This window comes from Bubalus kerabau, chromosome 13 (assembly GCF_029407905.1).
Source record: "Bubalus kerabau isolate K-KA32 ecotype Philippines breed swamp buffalo chromosome 13, PCC_UOA_SB_1v2, whole genome shotgun sequence".
Classification (NCBI taxonomy): domain Eukaryota; kingdom Metazoa; phylum Chordata; class Mammalia; order Artiodactyla; family Bovidae; genus Bubalus; species Bubalus kerabau.
Window position 1 is genome coordinate 12,209,722 of NC_073636.1, and position 23,781 is coordinate 12,233,502.

A 23,781-nucleotide genomic window follows, 5' to 3' on the forward strand; every position below is an offset into this window, starting at 1 on the left:
CTGGTCACTTCTTGTCTTCCCTTGAGCCTCATTTCAGCAACTTAACTGTGTGGTGTCATGCATGCGTGCTGAGTCTCTTCAGTCGTGTCCAGCTCTTTGCGATGCCATGGACTATAATCCACCAGGCTCCTCTGTCCATGGGATTCTCCAGGCAAGAAGACTGGAGTGGGTTGCCATTTCCTCCTCCAGGGGATCTTCTGGACCCAGGGATCAAACCTAAGTCTCTTATATCTCCTGCATTGACAGACGGTTCTTTACCTCTAGTGCCACCTGGGGTGCCACGTGCTGTGTGCTGTGCTTAGTCACTCAGTCGTGTCCGATTCTCTGAGACCCCATGGACTGCAGCCTGCCAGGCTCCTCTGTCCATGGGGATTCTCCAGGCAAGAATACTGGAGTGGGTTGCCATGCCCTCCTTCAAGGGATCTTCCCAACCCAGGGATCGAATCCAGGTCTCCCGTGTTGCAGGCAGGTTCTTTACTATCTGATGTGAGATAATTGCAAATCCGTTCAGGGCATCTGTTCTCTCTCCTCTGGTTCAGGTGGGCTGAGTGCACCATGTGGGTGAGAAGGATAAAAACAGGCAGGCTTCCTCTCCAGGCTCCGTTGCTTCCCCAGGCTTCCGCCGTCTTTTCTGGCTCAGTAACCATGGTTTCTGCCCTCTCTCCCAAATTGGAAGAGGGTAAGTAAACAGGAAGGACTGGCAGGAGAAGTCTGCCTCGTCTTGGGCTGTCTGAGTGGATCCTGGCATTTCCTGGGCTGGGCAGGTGATAAAAACTGATGCCTCTTCTCCTGGGAGTCCTTGGTGAGTGTGCCCAGGACAGATGCTCTGAATCCTGAAATCTGTGGCTGCACTTTCTGGACGTGTGCAAAGGCCCTATCCCTCTGGCTGCCCGTGCCCGGCTGCCACTTCCACACCTCAGCATCGCTGGGCAAAGCCCCAGCCGAGCAGCTGTGTCAGGTGGTCCTGCTAACAAGCAAGTTAAGAAACCAGAGCAGCATCACCAGCCCTGGACCAAGATTCTTAAAGCACTTAACAAAAAATACCAAAACTCCACAACTTCCAAACCAAGGACCAAACCCTAGAAAGTAACTTTTTTAAGAACCCTTTTCTTTTGCTGTAAAAGGTGTAAAGGTTTTTAAACTGTATGTTTTTAAACATTTATTTATTGTATAATATAATTGCTTAACTTTTCACACCTAAAAATAACATCACCCTTAATGGCCCTCATCTTTTGCACAGGAAGTACCCATGACTCCTCATTTGTCTGCATGAGCAGGGAAGGCTCCCTTAGAACAGCTGAACTCTTGAGTCCATGTCTTCCTAAAAGAAACCCAGATGTCCCTTTCCCAATACCTTTGACCGGGACTCAAGGAAAAGTTCTCCTTTCTGTTGGCAAGATTGAGTCCACGTGGAAGTACAGCATGGGAGAGAATTGGGGGTGGTGTTAAGAGGGCCAGGCCTCCACGAGACCATCTCTTCATGTTTCTTTCCCCTAGACGTGGAACAGGTGAGAGCAGGTGTGACTTCTGACCCTAAGAGTTGGTGTAAAAGTCTTTCTAGCCCTGATGGGGAGATACAGCAGGAAGGCTGAGTATAGTCTGGAACAAAGCAAGATTGGATGCTGAGAGATCTGGGTTCTAGTCTCCACTTGGTGACTATTTTCTGTGTCTCTGAGTTTCAGATTCCTAACCTTTTTTTTTTTTTTAATTTATTTAATTCAGTCCAGTTCAGTTCAGTCGCTCAGTCATGTCTGACTCTTTGTGACTCCATGAATCGCAGCACGCCAGGCCTCCCTGTCCATCACCAACTCCCGGAGTCCACTCAGACTCACGTTCATCGAGTCGGTGATGCCATCCAGCCATCTCATCCTCTGTCATCCCCTTCTCCTCCTGCCCCCAATCCCTCCCAGCATCAGAGTCTTTTCCAATGAGTCAGTTCTTTGCATGAAGTGGCCAAAGTACTGGAGCTTCAGCTTTAGCATCATTCCTTCCAAAGAAATCCCAGGGCTGATCTCCTTCAGAATGGACTAGTTGGATCTCCTTGCAGTCCAAGGGACTCTCAAGAGTCTTCTCCAACACCAAAGTTCAAAAGCATCAACTGGAGGATGGATAAATGCAGAGTTGGTTTCTGTCAAGCAACAACATGAAGCAGCTATAGGTATACATATGTTCCTCGCTTTGTGAACCTCCCTCCCACCTCCTACCCTTCCAGGTTGTCACAGAGCACCAGGTTGAGTTCCCCAAGATATTTATTTATTTGGCTGTGCTAGGTCTTATTTGCGGCATGTGAACTCTTAGTTGCAACCTGTGGGATTTAGTTCCCTGACCAGGGATTGAACCCAGGCCCTCTGCACTGGGAAACGTGGAGTCTAGCCACTGGACCACCAGGGAAGTCCTGATTCCTCACCTATCAAGTAGATACATTTACAGTCAAATTTCAGAAGGCTTTTGTAGGAAAAGAGTTTGATGTGTAAGTCCTTTGTACACTCTAAAATAGGAAGCAAGTAGTAATATCGTTAGTCATCCAACAGATTCACCATTTATTAAAACTTGATTATGACTTTGACATGATTTTGGCCACCGTGGAGGGGAATGCAGACTTGGATGTTACTATTTCTGAGAGCCAATTCTCAGAAGTGTCTCCTGCTGGGGTCCTGGTGGGGGTCTCTGGGCAGCAGGCAAAACTGGGTACCTGGGCAGGGTGCGTGCAGGGGCCCAGGTTGAGGAAGGGGCTGCCGAGAGGGGAAGAGGGGGCCCACAGGTGCCCTCATGCCTGCAAAGGGTGGAATCGGGGAGTGTCTGTGTGTGTGTGGAAAGTATTGCTCACTAACCTTTGTGGCTGCTCAGGATTTTGATTCAGGTTAGAACCAGAAAACGCTCAAACTAAAAGGGCCCTGAGATAGCATCTTTCTGACCCTCCCTCATTTTGAGGCCCCTGAGGACTGAATGACTTGTTCAGAGTTTCGCAGTGAACTGGAAGCAAAGCCATTTCAGAACGGATGATCCACACATTTCCAGTCCTCCGTCTACACGCTTCCCTTCCCGCTGCAGTTCCCTGCAGGCCATCCTCCACCCTCTTCCTCCTTGAGGTGGGCGAGTTTGGCAAACATCTGAGCTTTCCATCAGGAACCAGGAAGGAGCAGTATTGCCTTCCCGTGGATCTAGAGCTCTGGAGACTTACATTATTTTCAGAACAATGGACCCCAACATCTGCATCTGTGCTTCTGAGAACAGGCACCTATTTTCTCCTCATTAGGTGAGGTTCTCAGTGTTCATTACAGCAGAGTGTCCATTAAAAAAATACCACAGTAGCCTCAATATGGTCATGATCATTTCACAGCACTCCTGTCAGACCATCAACCTACTTTCATTATTGCCTTAAGGTAACCGGCGCGTCCCAAGCCCTTGGCCCCCTGCAGTATTTCGTTTCCCTCATCAGACTTTGCATAGGTCTGCTGTTCATATGCATTTGTAGGTTACTCTTCCTGTAGGTCATTATGGTACAAAAAATGCAAAAAAAAAAAAAGCAAGCAATTCATCAGAGTGGCTGCACCATAGGTTAGCTTGAAGCTGGGGATGCTGACTTTACCTGAGTGTGCCTTCATTTTAGTCATTTTTTTAGGTTTTGACCCCCAGCATGTAATTAACCTGGCTTTCTCTGCATATTCTTTTCCTAGCCCAAGATCAGACAGACCAACACAGGTTCCCCCCTCACTTCGCCTCCCTTGCTGAGCAGGGGGTAGGAGCATCCTAGTTATGGATAAGCCAACACTTTCGATGTCTTCTTTACTCTTCTGAAATGAAACCCTACATAAACAATCCATCCCCTACAGAAGTCCTCATTTCCTCCAGTTTGATGGTCTGCCATTTGGTCTTGGCAAGTTATTTCACTTTTAAGTAAGTTTATTTCCTTCTTTGTTTTGTCTTATTCAAGACTGGTCTGATTTAGAAATGTAAGGTGCTGGACATTATTTTTTTATGTTAAATATTTTATTTACTTATTTGGCTGTGTCAGGCCTTAGTTGTGGCACGCGGATCTTCACTGTGTCGCGCGGTGCCCAGGCTTAGTAGCCCTGAGGCATGTGGGATCTTAGTTCCCCCAGCAGGTGTCAAACCCACGTCTCCTGCATTGCAAGGCAGATACTTAGCCACTGGACTGCCAGGAAAGCCCCACCAGACTTTATTTTAGATAAAGTGTCAGAAGAATTTCCAGTTGCACAATGAGTTAGGGTAGCAACTAAGAATCACAAGAAACACATCTTGTATCACAAAATCCCACCATGGAGAAGGAAATGGCAACCCACTCCAGTATTCTTGCCCAGAGAATCCTTTGGATCGAGGAGTCTGGTGGGCTACTCTTTGTGGGGTCACAAGGAGTCAGACACGACTGAGTGACTAAGCACCACATTCTGAAGCCACATATTTGTCAGGGAATAGAAATATGATTGGAAAAAAAACAGTAGGGTAATAATATCTAGAGAAATTGGGTGGTGGACTTCTGGTGGGAAAACTCTGGAAACGAGGCATAGACAGCCCCTCCCCTCCACACACTGGTAATGGGTAATTTGGTGGCATGGATTTTTATTGTTGCGCTCCACAATTTTTTACAAAAACACATGGGATGGAACCATTTGAAATACTTTTATAACAGCCAAGATTCTGACATTGACTTCCTCCTCCACTGTGAAACGTGTCGGCCGGTTCTTCGTTCCGTGTTGCCATTTTGATGTGGTCTGTCTCTAGGGGGATGGTGGGGTACCCTCTGAGTGGCCTAGTAAGGTGGTTTTGGAGGAGAATGGTAAGATGATTCAAAACAGGATTAGTAATCACAGGACTGCTGGTTCTGTGCTCATTTAAAAAACAGCTGCGTTATCTACTTTTACATGGTTTGTTAGATTCTGAATTTTTACAATTAATTTTTATTGGAATATATTTGCTTTATGATGTTGTGTTAGTTTCTGCTGTATAGAAAAGTAAATCAGTTATAAGACATATACATAAATGCCCTCTCTGTTGGATTTCCTTCCCATTTAGGTCACCACCGGGCAGTGAATAGAGTTACCTGTGCTGTACAATAGGTTCTCATTTGTTACCTATTTTATATATAGTATCAGTAGTGTATATGTGTTAATCCAATCTCCTGATCCATCCCACCCCTTCCCCTTACCCCCATACATTACTTCTCTACATCTGTATGTCTATTTACAGGTTGCAAATAGGTTCATCTGTATCATTTTTCTTGATTCCATATATATGCATTGACATACAGTATTTAATTTTCTCTGACTGACTTTGTATGATAGTCTCTAGGTCCATTCACATCTCTACAAATAACCCAATTTTGTTCCTTTTCATGGCTGAGTAATATTCCATTGTGCATATGTACCACATCTTCTTTATCCATTCCTCTGTTGATGGACATTTAGGTTGCTTCCTAGATTCTGAATGTTAATGGTAGAAGAAAGGAAACTTACAGGACTTTATTGCCAAGTGGGTATCATTTCTCCATCCCATTTACCACATTCAGGATTGAGGTTCAAAATATCTAAACACCCAGACAGCATGGGCACCAGCCAATCAGAATGGATGCAGTCTGCAAACAGCCCTGGTAAACTTATGACTGAACACTACCCCACACTGGGTAATGCACTCCTCTCTGCTGTAGATGAGCTTGGGTGCAAAGCCTGCAAAAGACACATGAAAAGGGGCGACTGTCTTTAGTTAGACTCAGATGCTGCTGGAGCCGTCTGTGGGCATGCAATCGGGTAAAAGTGAACAATGGCAAAACTAGCTTTAAGAGAACAATTGGCAGTGTTGTTGGCCAGGTTTGCCCCTGGGGAGCTGGTTCTGATGCTGGTTGTATCATTGAGTTGCTTGTTTTCGTGGGAGTAGGGGGTGTTCCCTCCTCCCTCTTGCCCTGTTCTCAGACATTTTCGGAGAAGTAGCCTGGAACATGTTTGGAGACCAGGACAAGTCCCCCCATCCCCCACATTTCAAAGAGTAGCAGATGGTTCCCCTGGGACTGGCAGACACCTGGGCAGCCCCTCTTCACACTGCTCAGAACTCAAGTGGTGCCCCTACAAGGAAGGTCAGGAGACTAGGCCCATTTACACAGCACAGACGGAGGTGTTTACACAGCCAAGTCACAGCCCAGGCCGTGTGGCTTCTCGAAAGGAAGTATTTGATGTTATAACCCTATGTTCTTTCTTGCAAGACCTTCCACCAGCAGTCCCCTGACAAGTGTTTTAGATGTCTGGGACATTGTTTTCTTGTTTCAGAATTTTATTTTATCGATATATAGTTGATTTACAATGTGTCAGTTACTTCTCTACAGCAAAGTGATTCAATTATACACACACACACACACACACATACATATATATATATGTGTATATATATATATACACACATATCCACACACATTATTTTTCATATTCTTTTCCATTATGGTTCATTACAGGACACTGAATACAGTTCACTATGCTATACAGTAGGACCTTGTTTGCTCATTCTACATAGAAGAGTTTGCATCTCCTAGCCCCTACCTCCCTATGCACCCATCTCCTATTCCCCTCTGCCTTGACAACCACCAGTTTATTCTCTATGTGGACTTCTTTTTCTTGATTCCAGTTGTTGTAGGAACCAAAGAACCATGATGGCTACCTTGTTGAAACTTTGGAGCAAATGTTGATCATGAGTGTGTGTTTCTGGCCCCTGTGACTCTGAAAACATTGAAAGGGATTAGCCAACATATAGGCCAAGGAGTTTAATTCTGATAAAAGTATAAATGCTTTAATAGAGAGAAACTTCTCATCTCTTGCTAGACAAGCTCAAAAGAAATAAAGTGACTCTGAGTTGGATGTCTTTTTAAACCAGAAGGCGATGGCTAAGCAGGCTCTGACAGCTTGGTGAACAGGACATCTGTGTGTGTGCTAAGCTGTGTTCGACTCTTTGCGACCTCATGGACTGTAGCCCACCAGGTTCCTCTGTCCGTGGAATTCTCCAGGCAAACATGCTGCAGTGGGTTGTCATTGCCTTCTCCAGGGGGTCTTCCTGGGATCAAACCCGCATCTCCTGTGTCTCCTGCATGGCAGGTGGATTCTTCACCCTGAGCCATCGGTGAACAGGGCACATGTGTCTATCTTTTCTTGCTAAGTAAGTACTGAGGGTCAAGAGTTCTGGGTAAGTCCCTGAGGGCAGTGAGGATGGTTCTGCTGTGTGTTGTGAGGGCAGGATCTGCTGAGGAGCTGAGACGTAGGTTCAGGATAGAAATGTTGATAGTGTACCATGCAGGCAGAGGGGAAAAGCCCCCATAAGCAAAGAATCAGTTCAGTTCAGTCGCTCAGTCATGTCCAACTCTTTGCAACTCCATGCATCGCAGCACGCCAGGCCTCCCTGTCCATCACCAACTCCAGGAGTTCACTCAGACTTACGTCCATCGAGTCAGTGATGCCATCCAGCCATCTCATCCTGTCGTCCCCTTCTCCTCCTGCCCCCAATCCCTCGCAGCATCAGAGTCTTTTCCAATGAGTCAACTCTTCGCATGAGGTGGCCAAAGTACTGGAGTTTCAGCTTTAGCATCAGTCCTTCCAATAAACACCCAGGGCTGATCTCCTTTAGGATGGACTGGTTGGATCTCCTTGGAGTCCAAGGGACTCTCAAGAGTCTTCTCCAACACCACAGTGCAAAACCATCAATTCTTCAGCACTCAACTTTCTTCACAGTCCAACTCTCACATCCATACATGACCATTGGAAAAACCATAGCTTTGACTAGATGGACATTTGTTGGCAAAATAACATCTCTGCTTTTTAATATGCTATCTAGATTGGTCATAACTTTCCTTCCAAGGAGTAAGCGTCTTTTAATTTCATGGCTGCAGTCACCATCTGCAGTGATTTTGGAGCCCCCAAAAATAAAGTCTGACACTGTTTCCCCATCTATATCCCATGAAGTGATGGGACCAGATGCCATGATCTTCGTTTTCTGAATGTTGAGCTTTAAGCCAACTTTTTCACTCTCCTCTTTCACCTTCATCAAGAGGCTTTTTAGTTCCTCTTCACTTTCTGCCATACGAGTAGTGTCATCTGCATATCTGAGATTATTGATATTTCTCCCGGCAATCTTGATTCCAGCTTGTGCTTCTTCCAGCCCAGCGTTTCTCATGATGTACTCTGCATACAAGTTAAGTAAGCAGGATGACAATATACAGCCTTGACGAACTCCTTTTCCTCTTTGGAACCAGTCTGTTGTTCCAAGTCCAGTTCTAACTGTTGCTTCCTGACCTGCATATAGGTTTCTCAAGAGGCAGGTCTGGTATTCCCATCTCTTTCAGAATTTTCCACAGTTGATTGTGATCCACACAGTCAAAGGCTTTGGCATAGTCAATACAGCAGAAATAGATGTTTTTCTGGAACTCTGTTGCTTTTTCCATGATCCAGTGGATGTTGGCAATTTGATCTCTGGTTCCTCTGCCTTTTCTAAAACCAGCTTGAACATCTGGAAGTTCATGGTTCACGTATTGCTAAAGCCTGGCTTGGAGAATTTTGAGCATTACTTTACTAGCGAGATGAATGCAATTGTGCAGTAGTTTGAGCATTCTTTGGCATTGCCTTTCTTTGGGATTGGAATGAAAACTGACCTTTTCCAGTCCTTGTGGCCACTGCTGAGTTTTCCAAGTTTGCTGGCATATTGAATGCAGCACTTTACATCCATAAAAAATGACTCAACCTTTTTAGCCCTGATGCCTCATAGACCTGCTGGTACAAAGAGTTTAAGAGACACGCACGTGCCTTCATTCATTAAATAAAACTTGCTGACACAAAAGCACGTGTGTTGTTGTTCAGTCACCAAGTTGTGTCTGACTCTCTGCAACCCCATGGACTGAAGCACGCCAGGCCTCCCTGTCCCTCACCATCTCCTGGACTTTGCTCAAGTTCATGTCCATTGAATCAGTGATGCCATCCAACCATCTCATCCGCTGTCACCCTCTATCTTCATCCAAATTACCAAGAAGGGTAGTACTAAAGAATGTTCCAACTGCTGGCCATTTGCATTCATTTCCCATGAACCATGCATGCATAAGTAAGTAAGTGTTAGTCGCTCAGTCATGCCCAACTCTTTGCGACCCCATGGACTGCAGCTCACCAGGCTTCTCTGTCCATTAGATTCTCTAGGCAAGGATACTGGAGTGGGTTGCCATTTGCTTCTCTGGGGGATCTTCCCAACCCAGGGATAGAACCCAGGTTTCCTGCACTGCAGGCAGATTCTTTACCAACTAAGCTACAAGGGAAACCTATATAAGGCTAGTTTAATATAATAGAGATAACTTACCTCATTGTAATTGTATTTTGAGGTTGTTTTTTTAAGTAAAAAAATTCTCCAGCTTTATTGAAGTATAATTGACAAATACTGTGTGCCTTCTGGGTGTACAATTTGATATTCTGGTACACATGTACCTTGTGGGATGGTCACCAGTTGAGCTGATTAACTTACCATTTTCTCACATACTTACCTCTTTTTGTGGTGAGAACACTAATGATGTCCTGCCTTAGCAAATTTCAGGTGTGCTATGTGGTACTGTTACCTATAGTCATGTGGCTATACATTAGATTTCCACAGTATATTCATCTTGCATGACTGCAGCTCTGTACCCCTTGACCTATATCTCCCCATTTCCCCTCCCCCAACCTCTGGCAACCCTGCTACTCTCTGCTTCTCTGAGTTTTGACTGTTTTAGATTCCACATATAACTGAGGCCATAGAGTATTATATGTCTTTGTCTTTGGCTTACTTCACTTTGTATCATATCCCCTCACTTCAGTCATGTAATTGCAAATGGCAGGATTTCCTTTTTTAAGGTGGCAATGGCACCCCACTCCAGTACTCTTGCCTGGAAAATCCCATGGATGGAGGGGCCTGGTAGGCTGCAGTCCATGGGGTCACGAAGAGTCGGACACAACTGAGCGACTTCCCTTTCACTTTTCACTTTCCTGCATTGGAGAAGGAAATGGCAACCCACTCCAGTGTTTTTGCCTGGAGAATCCCAGGGATGGGGGAGCCTGGTGGCTGCCATCTATGGGGTCACACAGAGTCGGACACGACTGAAGTGACTTAGCAGCAGCAGCAGCAATATTCCCTTATATATGTACACCATACTTTTCTTTATCTACCTTGGGCATTTAGGTTGCTTCCACATCTAGGCCATCGTCAACAATGCTGCAGTGAATGACGGAGTTCAAATATCTCTTCAAGATACTGATTTCATTTCCTTTGGGTATATACACGGAAGTGGAACTGCTGGTTCATATTCTATTTAGTTCTGTTTTGAATTTTTTGAGGAGCCTCCATACTGTTCTCCAGAGAGTCTACACCAATTTACATTCCCACCACAGTATATAAGGGTCCCCTTTCTTCCATATCCTTGCTGACACATACTTCTTTTCATTTTGATGATGGCCGTTCTGACAGGTGAGGTGATAGCTCTTTGAGGTTTTGGTTTGCATTTCCTTGATGATGGATGACGTTGAGCATCTTTTCACGGACCTGTTGGCCAATTGTATGCCTTCTTTTGGGAAATGTCTATTTAGATATTTTGCCTACTTTAACTTGTTTTTGGCTATTGAGTTGTATGTTGTTCATTGTTGTTCAGTTGCTCTCGTGTCCGACTCTCTGCGACCCCATGGACTGCAGCACGCCAGGCTTCCCTGTGCATCACCAACTCCTGGAGCTTGCTCAAACTCATGTCCATTGAGTCAGTGATGCCATCCAACCATCTCATCCTCTGTCATCCCCTTCTCCTCCTGCCTTCAATCTTTCCCATCATCAGAGTCTTTTCCAATGAATCAGTTCTTTATATCAGGTAGCCAAAGTATTGGAGCTTCAGCTTAAGCATCAGTCCTTCCAACGAGTATTCAGGATTGATTTCCTTTAGGATTGACTGGTTAGATCTTGCAGTCCAAGGGACTCTCAAGGGTCTTTGTTGTATGAGTTCCTTATGTAGAGTGTTTTGGATATTAACCACTATCCACCCCTGCAGTGGTGGGGTGGGCTGCTGGGCCCCAAAACAGAAGTTGTGGCTGCAGAGATCCTCTTGGTACTGAACTGTACCAGTCTGAGGAGGGGAGACACAGTTAAAAACCTTCTGTAGCTTTCTATGTGGCCATCCCTAGTTTTCCCCTCCACTGGCTTTTTACAGCTTCAGTGACAACCCACTCCAGTGTTTTTTTTCCTGGAGAATCCCATGGACAGAGGAGTGTGGTGGCTTACAGTCCATAGGGTTGCAAAGAGACATGACTGACGCAACTTAGCACATACACACAGCTTGTTATGGCTTCTTAATTGTACCCTGGAACTCTCCAGAGCTCTTTTCCTCAATGAGTAGTTGTTAGATTCTTGTTTTTGAGGTACAAGGGCTGAGACCTCTTAGTACTCCATCTTACTGATATTTTCCAACTTAGATAATATGATCTTACACATGGAAGAATTTGAATGGGTCTTCGTTGCAGAAAATTCACTTCCAGGTTGGCAGAAAACTCTCTTATTTTAATTTAAAAATTTAAAATGTATGCTTCTAGCGGCTCTGCTTTGAGGATTTTGTCGTGCTTTGTTGGCATAATTTCAGTGTCTCCAGTTTGCCTGCGGAATGACCTTCAAATTCTTTATCCAAATGTTTGTAGCATCTGGACATTTGACTCTCATGTACTTTTCTGGTCAGTGACACTAACATCTCTATTTATCCATCCATTCATCCATCGAACCTATTATCTATCAATATATTGATATATTTATACCAATAGCTGAGGTATAGATAGATGATAGATAGATGTGATGGGTGGATGAATGGATGGATACCCTCATGCTCATGATCAACTTGAAAATTTCCAGTGACTCTCACTAGGAAGCATGCACTGACTCCCCACCCTCTGCAGGAGCATCTCCCAGTCTCATAATGGACAATGAGCTCCACTTTATGGGCAAGAAAAGCTCATCCAGGAAGTTAAGTGAGGCTGTGAAGTTTATCATGGCAGAGCTGGGGCTTGAACTCAGGTCTCTCTGGTTCCCAATCCCGCCTGCTCTCCACAGCTCCTCACGCTCCCAGCACGTCTCAGCTGACACATGGGATCCTAGGAACCGATCTCTTCTTGACAGTCATGTTCACAGCAGGGAGGGTAGTAAGCTCTCAGGACTACATGGAAGTAGTTCTGGCATGGAGAGAGGAAGGCTGGACTGGTGGTAATCCCAAAGCCCTCATGGCTGCAGCTGGGATCTTTGCTCTGAATGCCAACAGAGACTCTCTCCTTGACGATCCTGTACTCAGCCTCCCTGAAATCTTTTTCAAGTAAGCATAACTTTGGGGCTTCTGTGTTTGTCTCTGCATGGTCCAATTTTGGCAAGAATCTTGCGACATCATTTTAACCAGAATCCCCACTCTTGACATGTGATCCCTTACCCCCTAGGTGAGGTCTGCTCACCTGGCCTGCCTTCCGCAAGAATCCTGCTAGGTTGGATCAGCCAGAAGCCCCGCTTCCCCCTGCTGTTTCTTCTTAGTAATTTTCTACCCACTGCCCTGCCCCCCTACTTCTTGTCTGTAAACCCTCACTTTCCCATGCACCCCCCCCATGATGGCCCCTACACCCATTGTGATGGTCCCCCTCAAATAGACAGCCTTCCTGTGCATTCACAAGTGTCTCTGGGTCTTTTCTCTGACAATATTGACAGGTTTATAAACCACAGTGCAAACGTTCCACCAGCAGGAAGAAACAGCTGCCAAAGTCACAAATTGAGAGCCGGACAGAGGCCTCTTCCTGTGTGTGTGGAAAACCACGAGCTCTGCAGTCAGAGAGGATACTGGAGGCCAGAAAGGGAAGAAGCTGGTAAGAGAAACGAGGTGACGAGAGAAACACACAGGCAAGAGTCAGAATGCGACAAGGAGCTGAGCAACGGTGGAGGTGCTGCTGCAGGAGAAGGGATGTAAGGGCCTGGCCTGGGTGGGGAGGGCCCTGTCTGTATCAGAGACAGGGTAGCCTGAACCTCACCATTGCCCTCTCCCAGCACACCCACTGCTGGCTTCCCTGAACAGAGCATCCATTTCCTGCGGCTGCTGTCATAAGTGACCATAGGCTGGTTGACTTGAAAACAACCCAGATGTACTCTCCTTCAGTTTAGGAGGGGCCTGCGTGTGTGCTCAGTTGCTCAGTCATGCCTGACTCCTGCATCTGCTGCATTGGCAGAAAGATTCTTTATCACTGCACCACCCGGGAAGCCCTCTCTCGGTTTTGGAGGCCAGAAGGTCAGCCAGGGTGTTGGCAGGCCATGCTCCCTCTATGGGCTCCGTCCTGGCCTCTCCCAACTCCTCGCAGCCCCGGGTGTTCCTGGGCCTGTGGCTGCCTCACTCCTGTCTCTGCCCCCAGCCGCCTCTTCTCCCTACGTTTCTTATAAGGACACCTGATGTTGGCTTTTGGGTCCAGCCCTACAAAATCTAGGATGCTCTCATCTTGAGATCTTTAACTTAAAGACATCTGCCAAGGCCCCTTTTCCAGATAAGGTCATGCTGGCAGGTACTGGGGGACATATCTTTTGAGGGATCACTATTCACACACTGTGCCATACATTCCTTACTCAACTTGCCTGACAGCTCTTTTTGAGCCTGAATATACAAAAGAAATGTGGGAAGTGAGACTGGGTTTACAGTCTAGAAACAGAGGCAAAGCAGATGTTTGTAGAGCTTGATGGAAAATGGTGGGTGTGTTGGAAACGTGGAGAGAAATACAGTAGAATGGAAGCTTAAAGGGGCAAGAGATACACCAGCTTGGGTCGGGGGCCAGCAAGGAAAAGGAGGCTCCTCATAGCAGACCTGATATGTAAGTGGATTTTGAGAGACAGGAGGACATGAACTTGTGGGACGGGGACAATCTGGGCAGAAAAACTAGCCTCAGGGAGGCCCAGAGGCAGGAAGCAGGGGGCTCACAGGCAGTGCTAAGAACTATCTGGAGTGATGGGAGCACAGGAGTGGATGGCCAAGGCAAGAGGGGATGGTAGAGAGGGTGTCTGGGGACAGGATAGGGTGCCTTCAATGGGGTTCAGCCAGGGAAGCCTGCACAAACATTATGAATATAAGGGCATGGTATAAAAACCTTGATTTCTGAAGACAGTACTTTTATATTTCATAAAGAGTAAAAATTATTTTTTTCATAAACAGTAAAAATTATTTTAAGCTATTTGAGATGTAGTAGAGGCAGAAAGAGGCCTTTCTGGAGCTTCCTTTAACTGACTAAACGCAGACACTTCAGAGAAGTGAGAATCACCATAGATTCCTTCTTGGGTGTGTGTCTGATCCCAGGAGTGAGACGAAGAGTAAACCTACCTCTGCAAACTCTCTTGTCTCCTGAAACCTATTTGTTTTTTCCATTGGAGACTTTTCCTTTTCCTCCCTTTCCTCTGGCAAGTTAGCTATTTAAGCCCCAAATCATAACCACTGTTTTGAGTGCCTCATCACAGAGCTCTCCCACATGTACGCACATTACACGTGTAGATAAAAGTATGCTTCTCTTGCTCATTGGGCTTTTGTCAACTTAATCCACAGGCCCTTGGGCACAGAACATAAGAGGATAGAGGAAAAGTTATTCCCACCCTACAGTTTATATTTTGTATGTGTGAATTAAAATATAGACAGAGACTTAAGATGGGAACACTGGTTCATAGACTATTAAATAATCCAGGCACGATTAGCAGGGGAGAAAGGAGAGATAAGTATGTATTTGGAGAGACTGCAGAGGCAGATTCAAAAGGATTTTGTAGAAGGAAGAGAGGGAGGGAGGTTAGAAAGGGAGAGCAGATAGCTGACAAGAACTCTGTGGCTCTGAGCCTGGATGACCAGGTCCATGATGGTGCTGTTAGAATTAGGAAGTAAGAGATAGAAAGATCTTAAGAAAACACGCTGTGGCTGCCTCACTCCTGTCTCTGCCCCCAGCCGCCTCTTCTCCCTACGTTTCTTATAAGGACACCTGATGTTGGCTTTTGGGTCCAGCCCTACAAAATCTAGGATGCTCTCATCTTGAGATCTTTAACTTAAAGACATCTGCCAAGGCCCCTTTTCCAGATAAGGTCATGCTGGCAGGTACTGGGGGACATATCTTTTGAGGGATCACTATTCACACGCTGTGCCATACATGTTAATGGAACCTGCGTGAAGCCTGGCAGAGAGCCTAAACTGGAGATGAGGATTGAAATGATTGTGTTGAGGATCCTTAAAGGCATGGGGTAAGAAAGAGAAAACTATGTTAAAAAAAACAAAAAATGTGAGGAAGGGAGGGGCCTCAGGGTGATTTGGGGAAGAAGGAGGGAGTGAGGCCAGCTAGGGGTGGGGAGTTAAAGGTGGAGGTGGTGAAAGAAAAGGTCAGAACATCTGTGGGGCTGGAGATCAACCAGAGCATCTTTCTTCATATCAAAAGTCGCAGAGAGGTAGATAAGGATCAAGCACATTCCATAAGAACCGGAAAGAAGGCTGTCATCGGAGGAAGCAGTGTCAGGAGAGAGGTTAGGAGGCAGAGCTGAATTCAGGGGTTGGAGATCATTACTTCAAAGAATCTTAATGGAGGGAAGAGCGTCCCAGGTGCTGAGAACAGGAAGTGCAAAGGCCCTGAGGCAGAACTACGTACAGCGAGACGGGGAGACCACTATGACTGAAGTCATTGGAGCAAAGCTGAGAGTGGGAAACTAAAGACCTGATCCCACAGGTCCTGGGAAGAGACTGTAGGGAATTTGGAATAAAGTATGTTGGAAAGTGAGTGGAAAAAGAAATCTTGTAGGAAAGAGAAAGAGAAATATAACACCAATAACTTCAGGGTTATCTGAGCCTCTCTCCTGGTTGAGGATTTTGAATGAGTCTCAAAATTTAAAACATCACCTCAATGCTAGCTATATTTTGATGATAACCCAAACAGAACCAAGTTGGGGGTGAGGGGGATGAGTAGGGAATTAAACTATGAAGAGGCATCTTTCTCTTTTATTCCATTTTTATGTATCCATCTCTTTGTCATGAAGTCACAACATTTTATCAAAATATACAAACAGCACAGATACTTTAAACGAATAGCTAGAATTCTTATTAAATAAGATCATTGTGAATAGCATGCATGGGTGTTTATCCTGAAAGATGTCTTTCTCAAGAGACTTATGAGTCATCAAAACATCTGTAACAGTATCAGAAAGGAATGGGATTTCTTTTCCCTAGAAGAATTACACATTTCATTTTTTTTCTCCTGTTCTAATGTGAGGATGATAATGAGAAACTGCCACTGATACTGAAATCAACTGAGAATGGATGGGTGGAAAAGTTTTATTGGCCGGAGTAAAACGATGCTATGACTAAATCTTCATTGGATTCTAATTTCTACATTGACAAGATAACAAGAGTTGGGGTCGAGTCAACCTTCCATATCAATGACACCAACACTCCCCACCTTCCTTTCTCCCATTTCCTCGCTAATCAGAATGAGTGGATTTGTAAATCTGAAGTTATAAGCTATGTTTATTATGAAGAGTTCCTGTAAGAACCTATTCAGGGCTTTCCCCACCCCTTCCCTCTTACACTTGCACAGGTATGAACAGAATGAAATGGGTTAGTGGTGACTTGTCTGTGGCTGAATGGAATCCAGTGCTACACCAGGCAATGTGTTGTCTTCGGTCTTGAGAGGTTCAGACTATGCTCCTTGAGTCAACACATAGGTCGTGGACCAGTAGTTGGCGCCCATGTGAAGAGTCATAACTCAGAGCAGAGTTGTTTTCAGATCTTTCACAGCATGGAGACCCATCTTCAAGTAAATAGCTACAGTGAGTAGGGAACTAACTTCAAGACTGGCCATGGTCATCAGTGAAGCAGAGCTAGTTTCTGCTACAGACAAAGCTGCTGAGGAGCTCCAAGGGGCTCAGCCTCTATGGTTGAGTGTTTCTTTTCTTTTCCAAGTTGAAAAGGAACCCAAGGAGTGTCCGCTTGAACCAGTTCACAGAGGGAAGAGGGCAAATCCTCCGGAGAGGTGAGGTCAGGATATCAGCTTCTCCATCCCAGGGTTCATGAAGGAAAAGTTCCGGAACATGTTCTGGTCCATGCTGTTGATCAGCGCCCTGTCTGCAAAGGACAGCCGGGGCTTCTCATTCAGGAATTCCTTGTCAAAATTGCTGCAGTCATATGGCGATTTCTGGATCAGAGTTTAAGTGGTGGGGAGAAAGAGAAGATGATCAGCCACTGAACTCATTATCTTTGTTTTCACCATCAAGGCTATAATCTGCATATGAAAAAGCTGGCATCTGCAAATAAAGTAACACTTACAGATGATCATATGGGAGTTTTATTGACCATCTCTCAGACCCCGGATCATCAGTGTTATCAACAGCATAATAAATACATATAGAGGGATTCTATGACTTGCACATTCAAATAAATTTACGTGAAGCAGGATTGGCAACCTTTGGGAAAATGGTCAGCCCCAATCTGACCTCTGATCTTTTAACCTACAGGTGACCCTGGGTGGAGGAGTAGTGGGAGGTAGGGGTTGGGGTTGGGAGTGGAGGAGGGGAGGAGTTTTGCCGATTATACATTCCTGTTCTGTCAACGTCCTTCACTACTGTTCATTCCCCTTACCCGCAGGCATCTTATTTTTTTTAAGTCATTTTATTTAATTTTTTATTAAAAATTTTATTGCTGTATAACTGATTTACAATGTGTTAGTTTCAAGTGTACAGCAAAGTGAATCAGTTATATATATATATACACACACACACACATAAATACATAAAATACTACTCTTTTTTTAGATTCCTCATAAGGACCTACTATGTATAGCACAGGGAACTCTACTCTTTAATGGCCTGAATGGGAAAAGAATCCCATGCTAATGTTATTATTAAACATCTTGGGCTGTCTTCCATAGACAAGACAGATTAGGGAAACCTCCCTTCACGCCACCCGATCTATTGGTGCCCATGACCAAAAACAGACCTATTCACAAAAACGGTTCAGTATGGTGTACACTTCCACTTTCTAAGATTAACAGCAACCATTATGCAATGTCACCCTTATACGAGCATGACTAAGAGTCAGCCCTTCCCAGCCTTAAGGGGCCCCCAGAGCTGCTGAGGCCAACGGTTCTTTGGCCTTTGCCTACAGACAGCTGCTTAGACTGCAGGTCAGGGAAATGCCTTCCTACGGGAGGAATCTGGAATCATCCCACAAGGAAAGAGTAGATCAAAGGTCCAATTTTTTTGTGCAGAAAATATCAAGTCCATCATAGTCTCTCATGGAAGTCGAGACAAACGACATTGCCCCGATGAGCTGGAACAAGGCAGAAATTACTCTCTAAATTATTAACCTGTGTATTAGAAATGGTGCTGTTACAAATAAGAAGACTGCTATGGGCCAGCCCTGTAGGACCCTCAGAACATCCCCAGAGCTTAGGAAAATGTTGAGAATAACTAGCTCTTCCTGGCCTGGGGACACGCTGCCCTGACTGGCCATCCACCACCACAAGTAACAACAGAAGACATTTTCTAGAGTGAATGCACTGCTTTGAAATCCACAAGCCTGTGCCACCTGGCGCAAAGACGGTTCATATTCACCCAGGTCATTGCTACCTTATTCTCAGAATCACCAGGAATGGGGTAGAGCTGGCACTTTGCTTTACTCGTAAAAAATCCACCACTTTGCTTTACTCTTAAAAAAAAAAGTTGTGATATACATATATATATATATGGATCCCAATCTCCCAGTCTACCCCACTCTCCCCACCCCCTTGAAATCTATATGTTTGTTCTCTACAAATACATGGACCTGTGTTTCTGCTTGCAAATAGGTTCATCTGTACATTGTTATAAATTCCACATATTTGTGTTAATATACAATGTTTTTCTGGCTTCACTCTGTATGACAGTCTCTAGTTCCATCCATGTCTCCGCAAATGACACAATTTCGCTCCTTTTTATGGCTGAGTAATATTCCATTGTATACATGTACTACTGGGGAGTTTGTGTTTAAAAGCGACAGAGTTTCAGTTGAGGAAGGTGGAAAACTCAGGAGGGTGGATGATGGTGAGCGTTCCAGAACCTTGTGAATGTCCTTAGTGCCACTGAACAGTGAAGTGTTACAATAGTATGTTTTGTATTATGTGACTTTTACCATGATAAAAAAAATTTTTTTTAATTGTGGTAAAATGTACATAACATGAAATTGGCCATCCTAACCCTTTTTAAGTGTTCAGGTGCATTCATATGCTCCGTCACCATGACTACCATCTACCTTCAGAACATTTTTTATCTCAACGTTGCCTCATTTTACAGTGACCCAGGAAGTTCTGCCCTTGCTCAGGGAGGTTGGTGACTCTTGCCAGTGGGAATTTAGAGACCTGTCTTTTTCTAAGCACCAGCTTACTTCTTACATGAAAAAAACATCTACCAGTTACCATCAGGGTCTGTAGTTACATGACCAGATGACACGTGTCAGGGAAAACTTCACAAATATCACAGAACACATGGTTCCAAAATTCCTGTTAAAGGAGGCAGGGTTTATGCTCAGGTGTGCGTCACACAGACTTGACCCTGAAAGCCTGAATGCATCCGTGCAAAGCTCCACATCACGTCTCAGGGTTACCTGTCCACACACATATTTGGTCTAAGGCCTGTATACTCAGTGATCCATTCTTCATGCAGCTACATTTGACACAGTAAATGAGTTACATCCCTCTCCTCAGCCCCATAGCCTGCTTATGGTTAAAGAAGATTTTCTTCCAAGAACAGCACCCCAGAGGGTGGGTGAGAAGCCAGGGTCCATGCAGCCTGGGTGTGACGTGAGGTGGTACTGACAGGACCTCAGGGTCCCGGGGGCCCCTTACCACTTTAGGCCTGAATGGCGGGTCGATCTCCTTCCTTTCCAGCTCTTCCCAATTGATCTCCCGAAACAAGGGGTGCTGACGGATGTCTCCCCTCACCCCCAGCCGCTTCTCAGGCTCTCTTACGAAGAGCTGAAAGGGAGCAGAAGGGGAGCAGTTACTTCTCATGGGATGAACCAGGCTCCTCAGATGCAGGGAGCCCGGACCGCATGGCTTGACTCCACTAGGAGAGGGGTTTGGCCCTTGCCACCTGATTCCAGAGCCTTCTTTTTCTACAACTGTCTTAAACTATCGACTCCAGTCAAACTAGTGCAAACAGGTCTACTGAATATTGCAGAGTCTGAGCTTTGCTCTAGAAATGCTATTTTTTGAATTATCTAGACCTCAATTGAAATCAGCTTTGCCCTGTGTTATTCATGAGGCCGCCAGCAAGTTACAGAGGCTCTGAGTTGGGTCATCAGTAAGGTGAGTGAATTCTCCTTACAGGACTGTTTTGTGGGTTACAACAGCAACACACACACACACACGCACACACACACATGCACACACGCAGGTGTGTGCTAATTCCTGGTCTGCAAAACACACCAGCAGAGGGTAAGTGACCGGCGTGTTTCTTGTTTGGTTGACTGCCATCAACCGAGTTTGATTTCTTACAAAGCTGCTTTCTTAGAGTCACAGTCATGCTCTAAGGAAAAGCTTAGCCTCGTGTTGTTATAATTAAATGCTTCAGGGAATCAGGTTAGCAGTGTAACAGCTGCCTGAGGCCAAGTGTGCACACACTAGTTTTCTGTTCATTCCCCCAGTAACATGGGGCGTTTGTTCCAAGAGGATCATGAGAAAGAGTTTTCTGAGCCTAGCAGATATACCTGTGAAAGGTAAAAAAAAAATTTAGAAGATAAAAGGAATCATGAGAAGGTAATATGATCTCCAGCTTCAGGACTCCAAATCCTTTCTAGTTTTGCACAGATGAGTAAAGTATCATCTTCTCTGCCCTGCAGCTGATCCTCCCTACCCTGGTCCTGAAGATGCCTGTTGACCTTGTGGGAAGTCATCGTCTCTGCCACAGGGCAGGCTGCACCAAAGGAATAAATGTTTACAGAGAAAGATTTGATTTCGTCCATAAAAGCTGTCACAAGCGTGGTTTACATTTGTAGGAAAAAGCACATCTCTTACATAAATGGCCAGGACGCAGCTGGAGTTTGTTTAAACGTATTCCACTGTCTGGGCAAGAGAGCAGTGTGGACGGCCCCCTCCCCTGACCCCCAGGCTTAGCATCTGCCCCTGGCATCTCCCCTCCAGCCTTAGCCCCTCCTCAGACGGCTCTTTCTACTAAAGGGAGAGGTATTTCTGTCTGGGGTCATTAGTGTTTTATCATTTTCCAAACAAATGGACAGGACATCCTGGATGAATAAATGAGGAAGAAAGGGGCGTGTCTCTGACCATCGTCAACTGGACAGCCATGTTCCAGCGGTAATTCCTTAAACCTTAAAGAAGACATTTCACACAATTTTTAAAGTTTACTTTTCATTTAGTTATTACAAAACATTGGCTGTATTCCCCATGTTGTATAATACATCCTTCTAGCCCATCTTGCACCTAAGAGTTTGCGCCTCCCCTCCCACCCCTGTGCTACCCCACCCTCCTCCCTGCTGGTAACCACCAGCTCTCTGTATTGGTGGGTCTGCTTCTTTTTTGCTATATTCACTAGTTTGCTGTACTTTTAAGATTCCACATATAAGTGATATAGTATTTACCTTTCTGTGAAAGGTAACAACTCTTTGTGACAAGGTCTGACTTGTTTTCACTTAGCATAATGCCCTCTAAGTCCATTCATGCTGTTGCAAATGAGAAAATTTCATTCTTCCGTATGGCTAAACAGTATTATATTGGATGTGTATGTATATATGTGCATATATATATATATACACACACACATACATATATATACATATATAAAAATCATTTTGATTCATTTGTCATTGATGAAGTCTCAGGTGTTGCTTCCATGTCTTTGTTATTATAAATATTTTTAGTTTGTTGAGGAACCTCCATGCTGTTTTCCATAATGGCTGCACCAATTTACACTCCCTCCAACAGTGTAGGAGAGTTTCCTCTTCTCTACTTCCTCGCCAACGTTTTTTATCTGTTGTCTTTTTGCAATAGACATTCTGAAAGGTGTGAGGTGACATCTCACTGTGGTTTTGATTTGTGTTTCCTTGATGATTAGTGATGTTGAGCATATTTTCATGTGCCTCTTGACCATCCTCATTTCTTCTTTGGAAAAGGTCTTTTGCCCATTTTTATTTTGTTATTTTTTTCATTTCTTTTTTAAATATATATTTATTTTAATTGGAGGCTAATTATTTTACAATATTGTATTGGTTTTGCCATACATCAACATGAATCTGCCACGGGTGTACACGTGTTCCCCATCCTGAACCCCCCTCCCTCCTCCCTCCCCGTACCATCCCTCTGGGTCATCCCGGTGCACCAGCCCCGAGTGTCCTATCTCATAGTGTCCGATCTCAGTCCAGTCGAACCTGGACTGGCGATTCGTTTCACATATGACAATATACACGTTTCAATGCCATTCTCCCAAATCATCCCACCCTCTCCCTTTCCCTCTCCCACAGAGTCCAAAAGACTGTTCTATACATGTGTCTCTCTTTTGCTGTCTCACATTCAGGCTTATTGTCACCATCTTTCTAAATTCCATATATATGCGTTAGTATACTGTATGGGTGTTTTTCTTTCTGGCTTACTTCACTCTGTATAATAGGGTCCAGTTTCATCCACCTCATTAGAACTGATTCAAATGTATTCTTTTTAATGGCTGAGTAATATGGTACTGGCACAAAGACAGGAATACAGATCAGTGGAACAAAATAGAAAGCCCAGAGATAAATTCTGCCCATTTTTAAACTGGATTGTTTTTCTTTTGATGTTGAATTGTGTGAGTTGTTTACGTATGCTGGCTATTAATCCCTATTGATCATCCCGTCTGCAAACATTTCCTCTCACTCTCTGGTCTGCCTTTTCATTTTGTCCGTGGTCCCCTTTTCCAGCTGTAATTCTTGCTGGGGCACAGCCTCTCCTGATGTGCATTTGTTCAGTGCACTACACGCATCCATGCCCTTGCAGGACTAAAGAGGATGGAGCCCAGAGCAGATACCACTGCCGCTACAGATGCCAGTGAATACTCTGTCCAACTTTTTCAAAGGATCCATTACTTCTGGGTCTCACAACATTAGGTATAACTCCCTAGAGGGAGTTTCTCTTAAATGATTCATTAGTATACCTTTGATTTTTACAGAAAAGGGAGCTCAAGGATGTGAGGGCTGTTGGATTAAAATTATAGAGCAAAAGAGATGCAGAGATGAAACTAGAGGCCAGTCTTACAATCAGCACATTGCAAAATTTTTATCAGCCCAGCTCCTAGAACCTGGGAGATCTTCCAGCGGAGCAAGGACATGGACATTTTACTTACTCACATGAGTAAGAATAAGCACAGATTCCTCCACATGGATTTAAAACCTCTTTCAACAACTGGTTCTTTTTCTTCCCCTTCTTTATCCTTAATTGTCTTTGTTTCTGCTCTATTCACCAAAAAAATTCACTTTCTACATTCACAGCAAATCTTTTCCCTGCCACTGAAACTCTGCGGGTGACTTTTTTTAAAGCGGAGGAGGGTATTTGCTAGAATTTAGCTTTAGATTTAGTTTTGCTTTTAAAGTTTTTATTTTGAAATAATTATAGGGTCTCAGTCTGCTGTAACAAAATGCCCCAGACTGGGAGGCTTAAATAGCAGACGTTTGTTTCTCGTGGTTCTGAGGGTGGGAAGTCCAGGATCAAGGTGCTGACATGGTCAGTTTCTAGTAAGACCTCTGGTCCTGGCCTGGAG

General features: G+C 44.7%; 1 protein-coding gene across 6 annotated transcripts in view; it reads right to left on the reverse strand.

Moving 5' to 3' along the window:
- The window catches only part of PRKCQ (protein kinase C theta), a 212,227-nt gene that overhangs the window by 8,597 nt on the left and 179,849 nt on the right, over positions 1-23,781 (reverse strand). For 5 of the 6 annotated variants that reach the window (XM_055543490.1, XM_055543492.1, XM_055543494.1 and 2 more), the window contains 2 exons: positions 19,884-20,012; positions 16,326-17,198 (listed from right to left, as the gene is read on the reverse strand). In XM_055543490.1, coding sequence (XP_055399465.1) covers positions 17,043-17,198; positions 19,884-20,012 — 285 coding nt within the window. In that variant the 3' untranslated portion in view covers positions 16,326-17,042. Of the gene's footprint in view, positions 1-16,325; positions 17,199-19,883; positions 20,013-23,781 lie in introns of those variants that run through there. The other variant, XM_055543489.1, reaches the window with a different exon arrangement.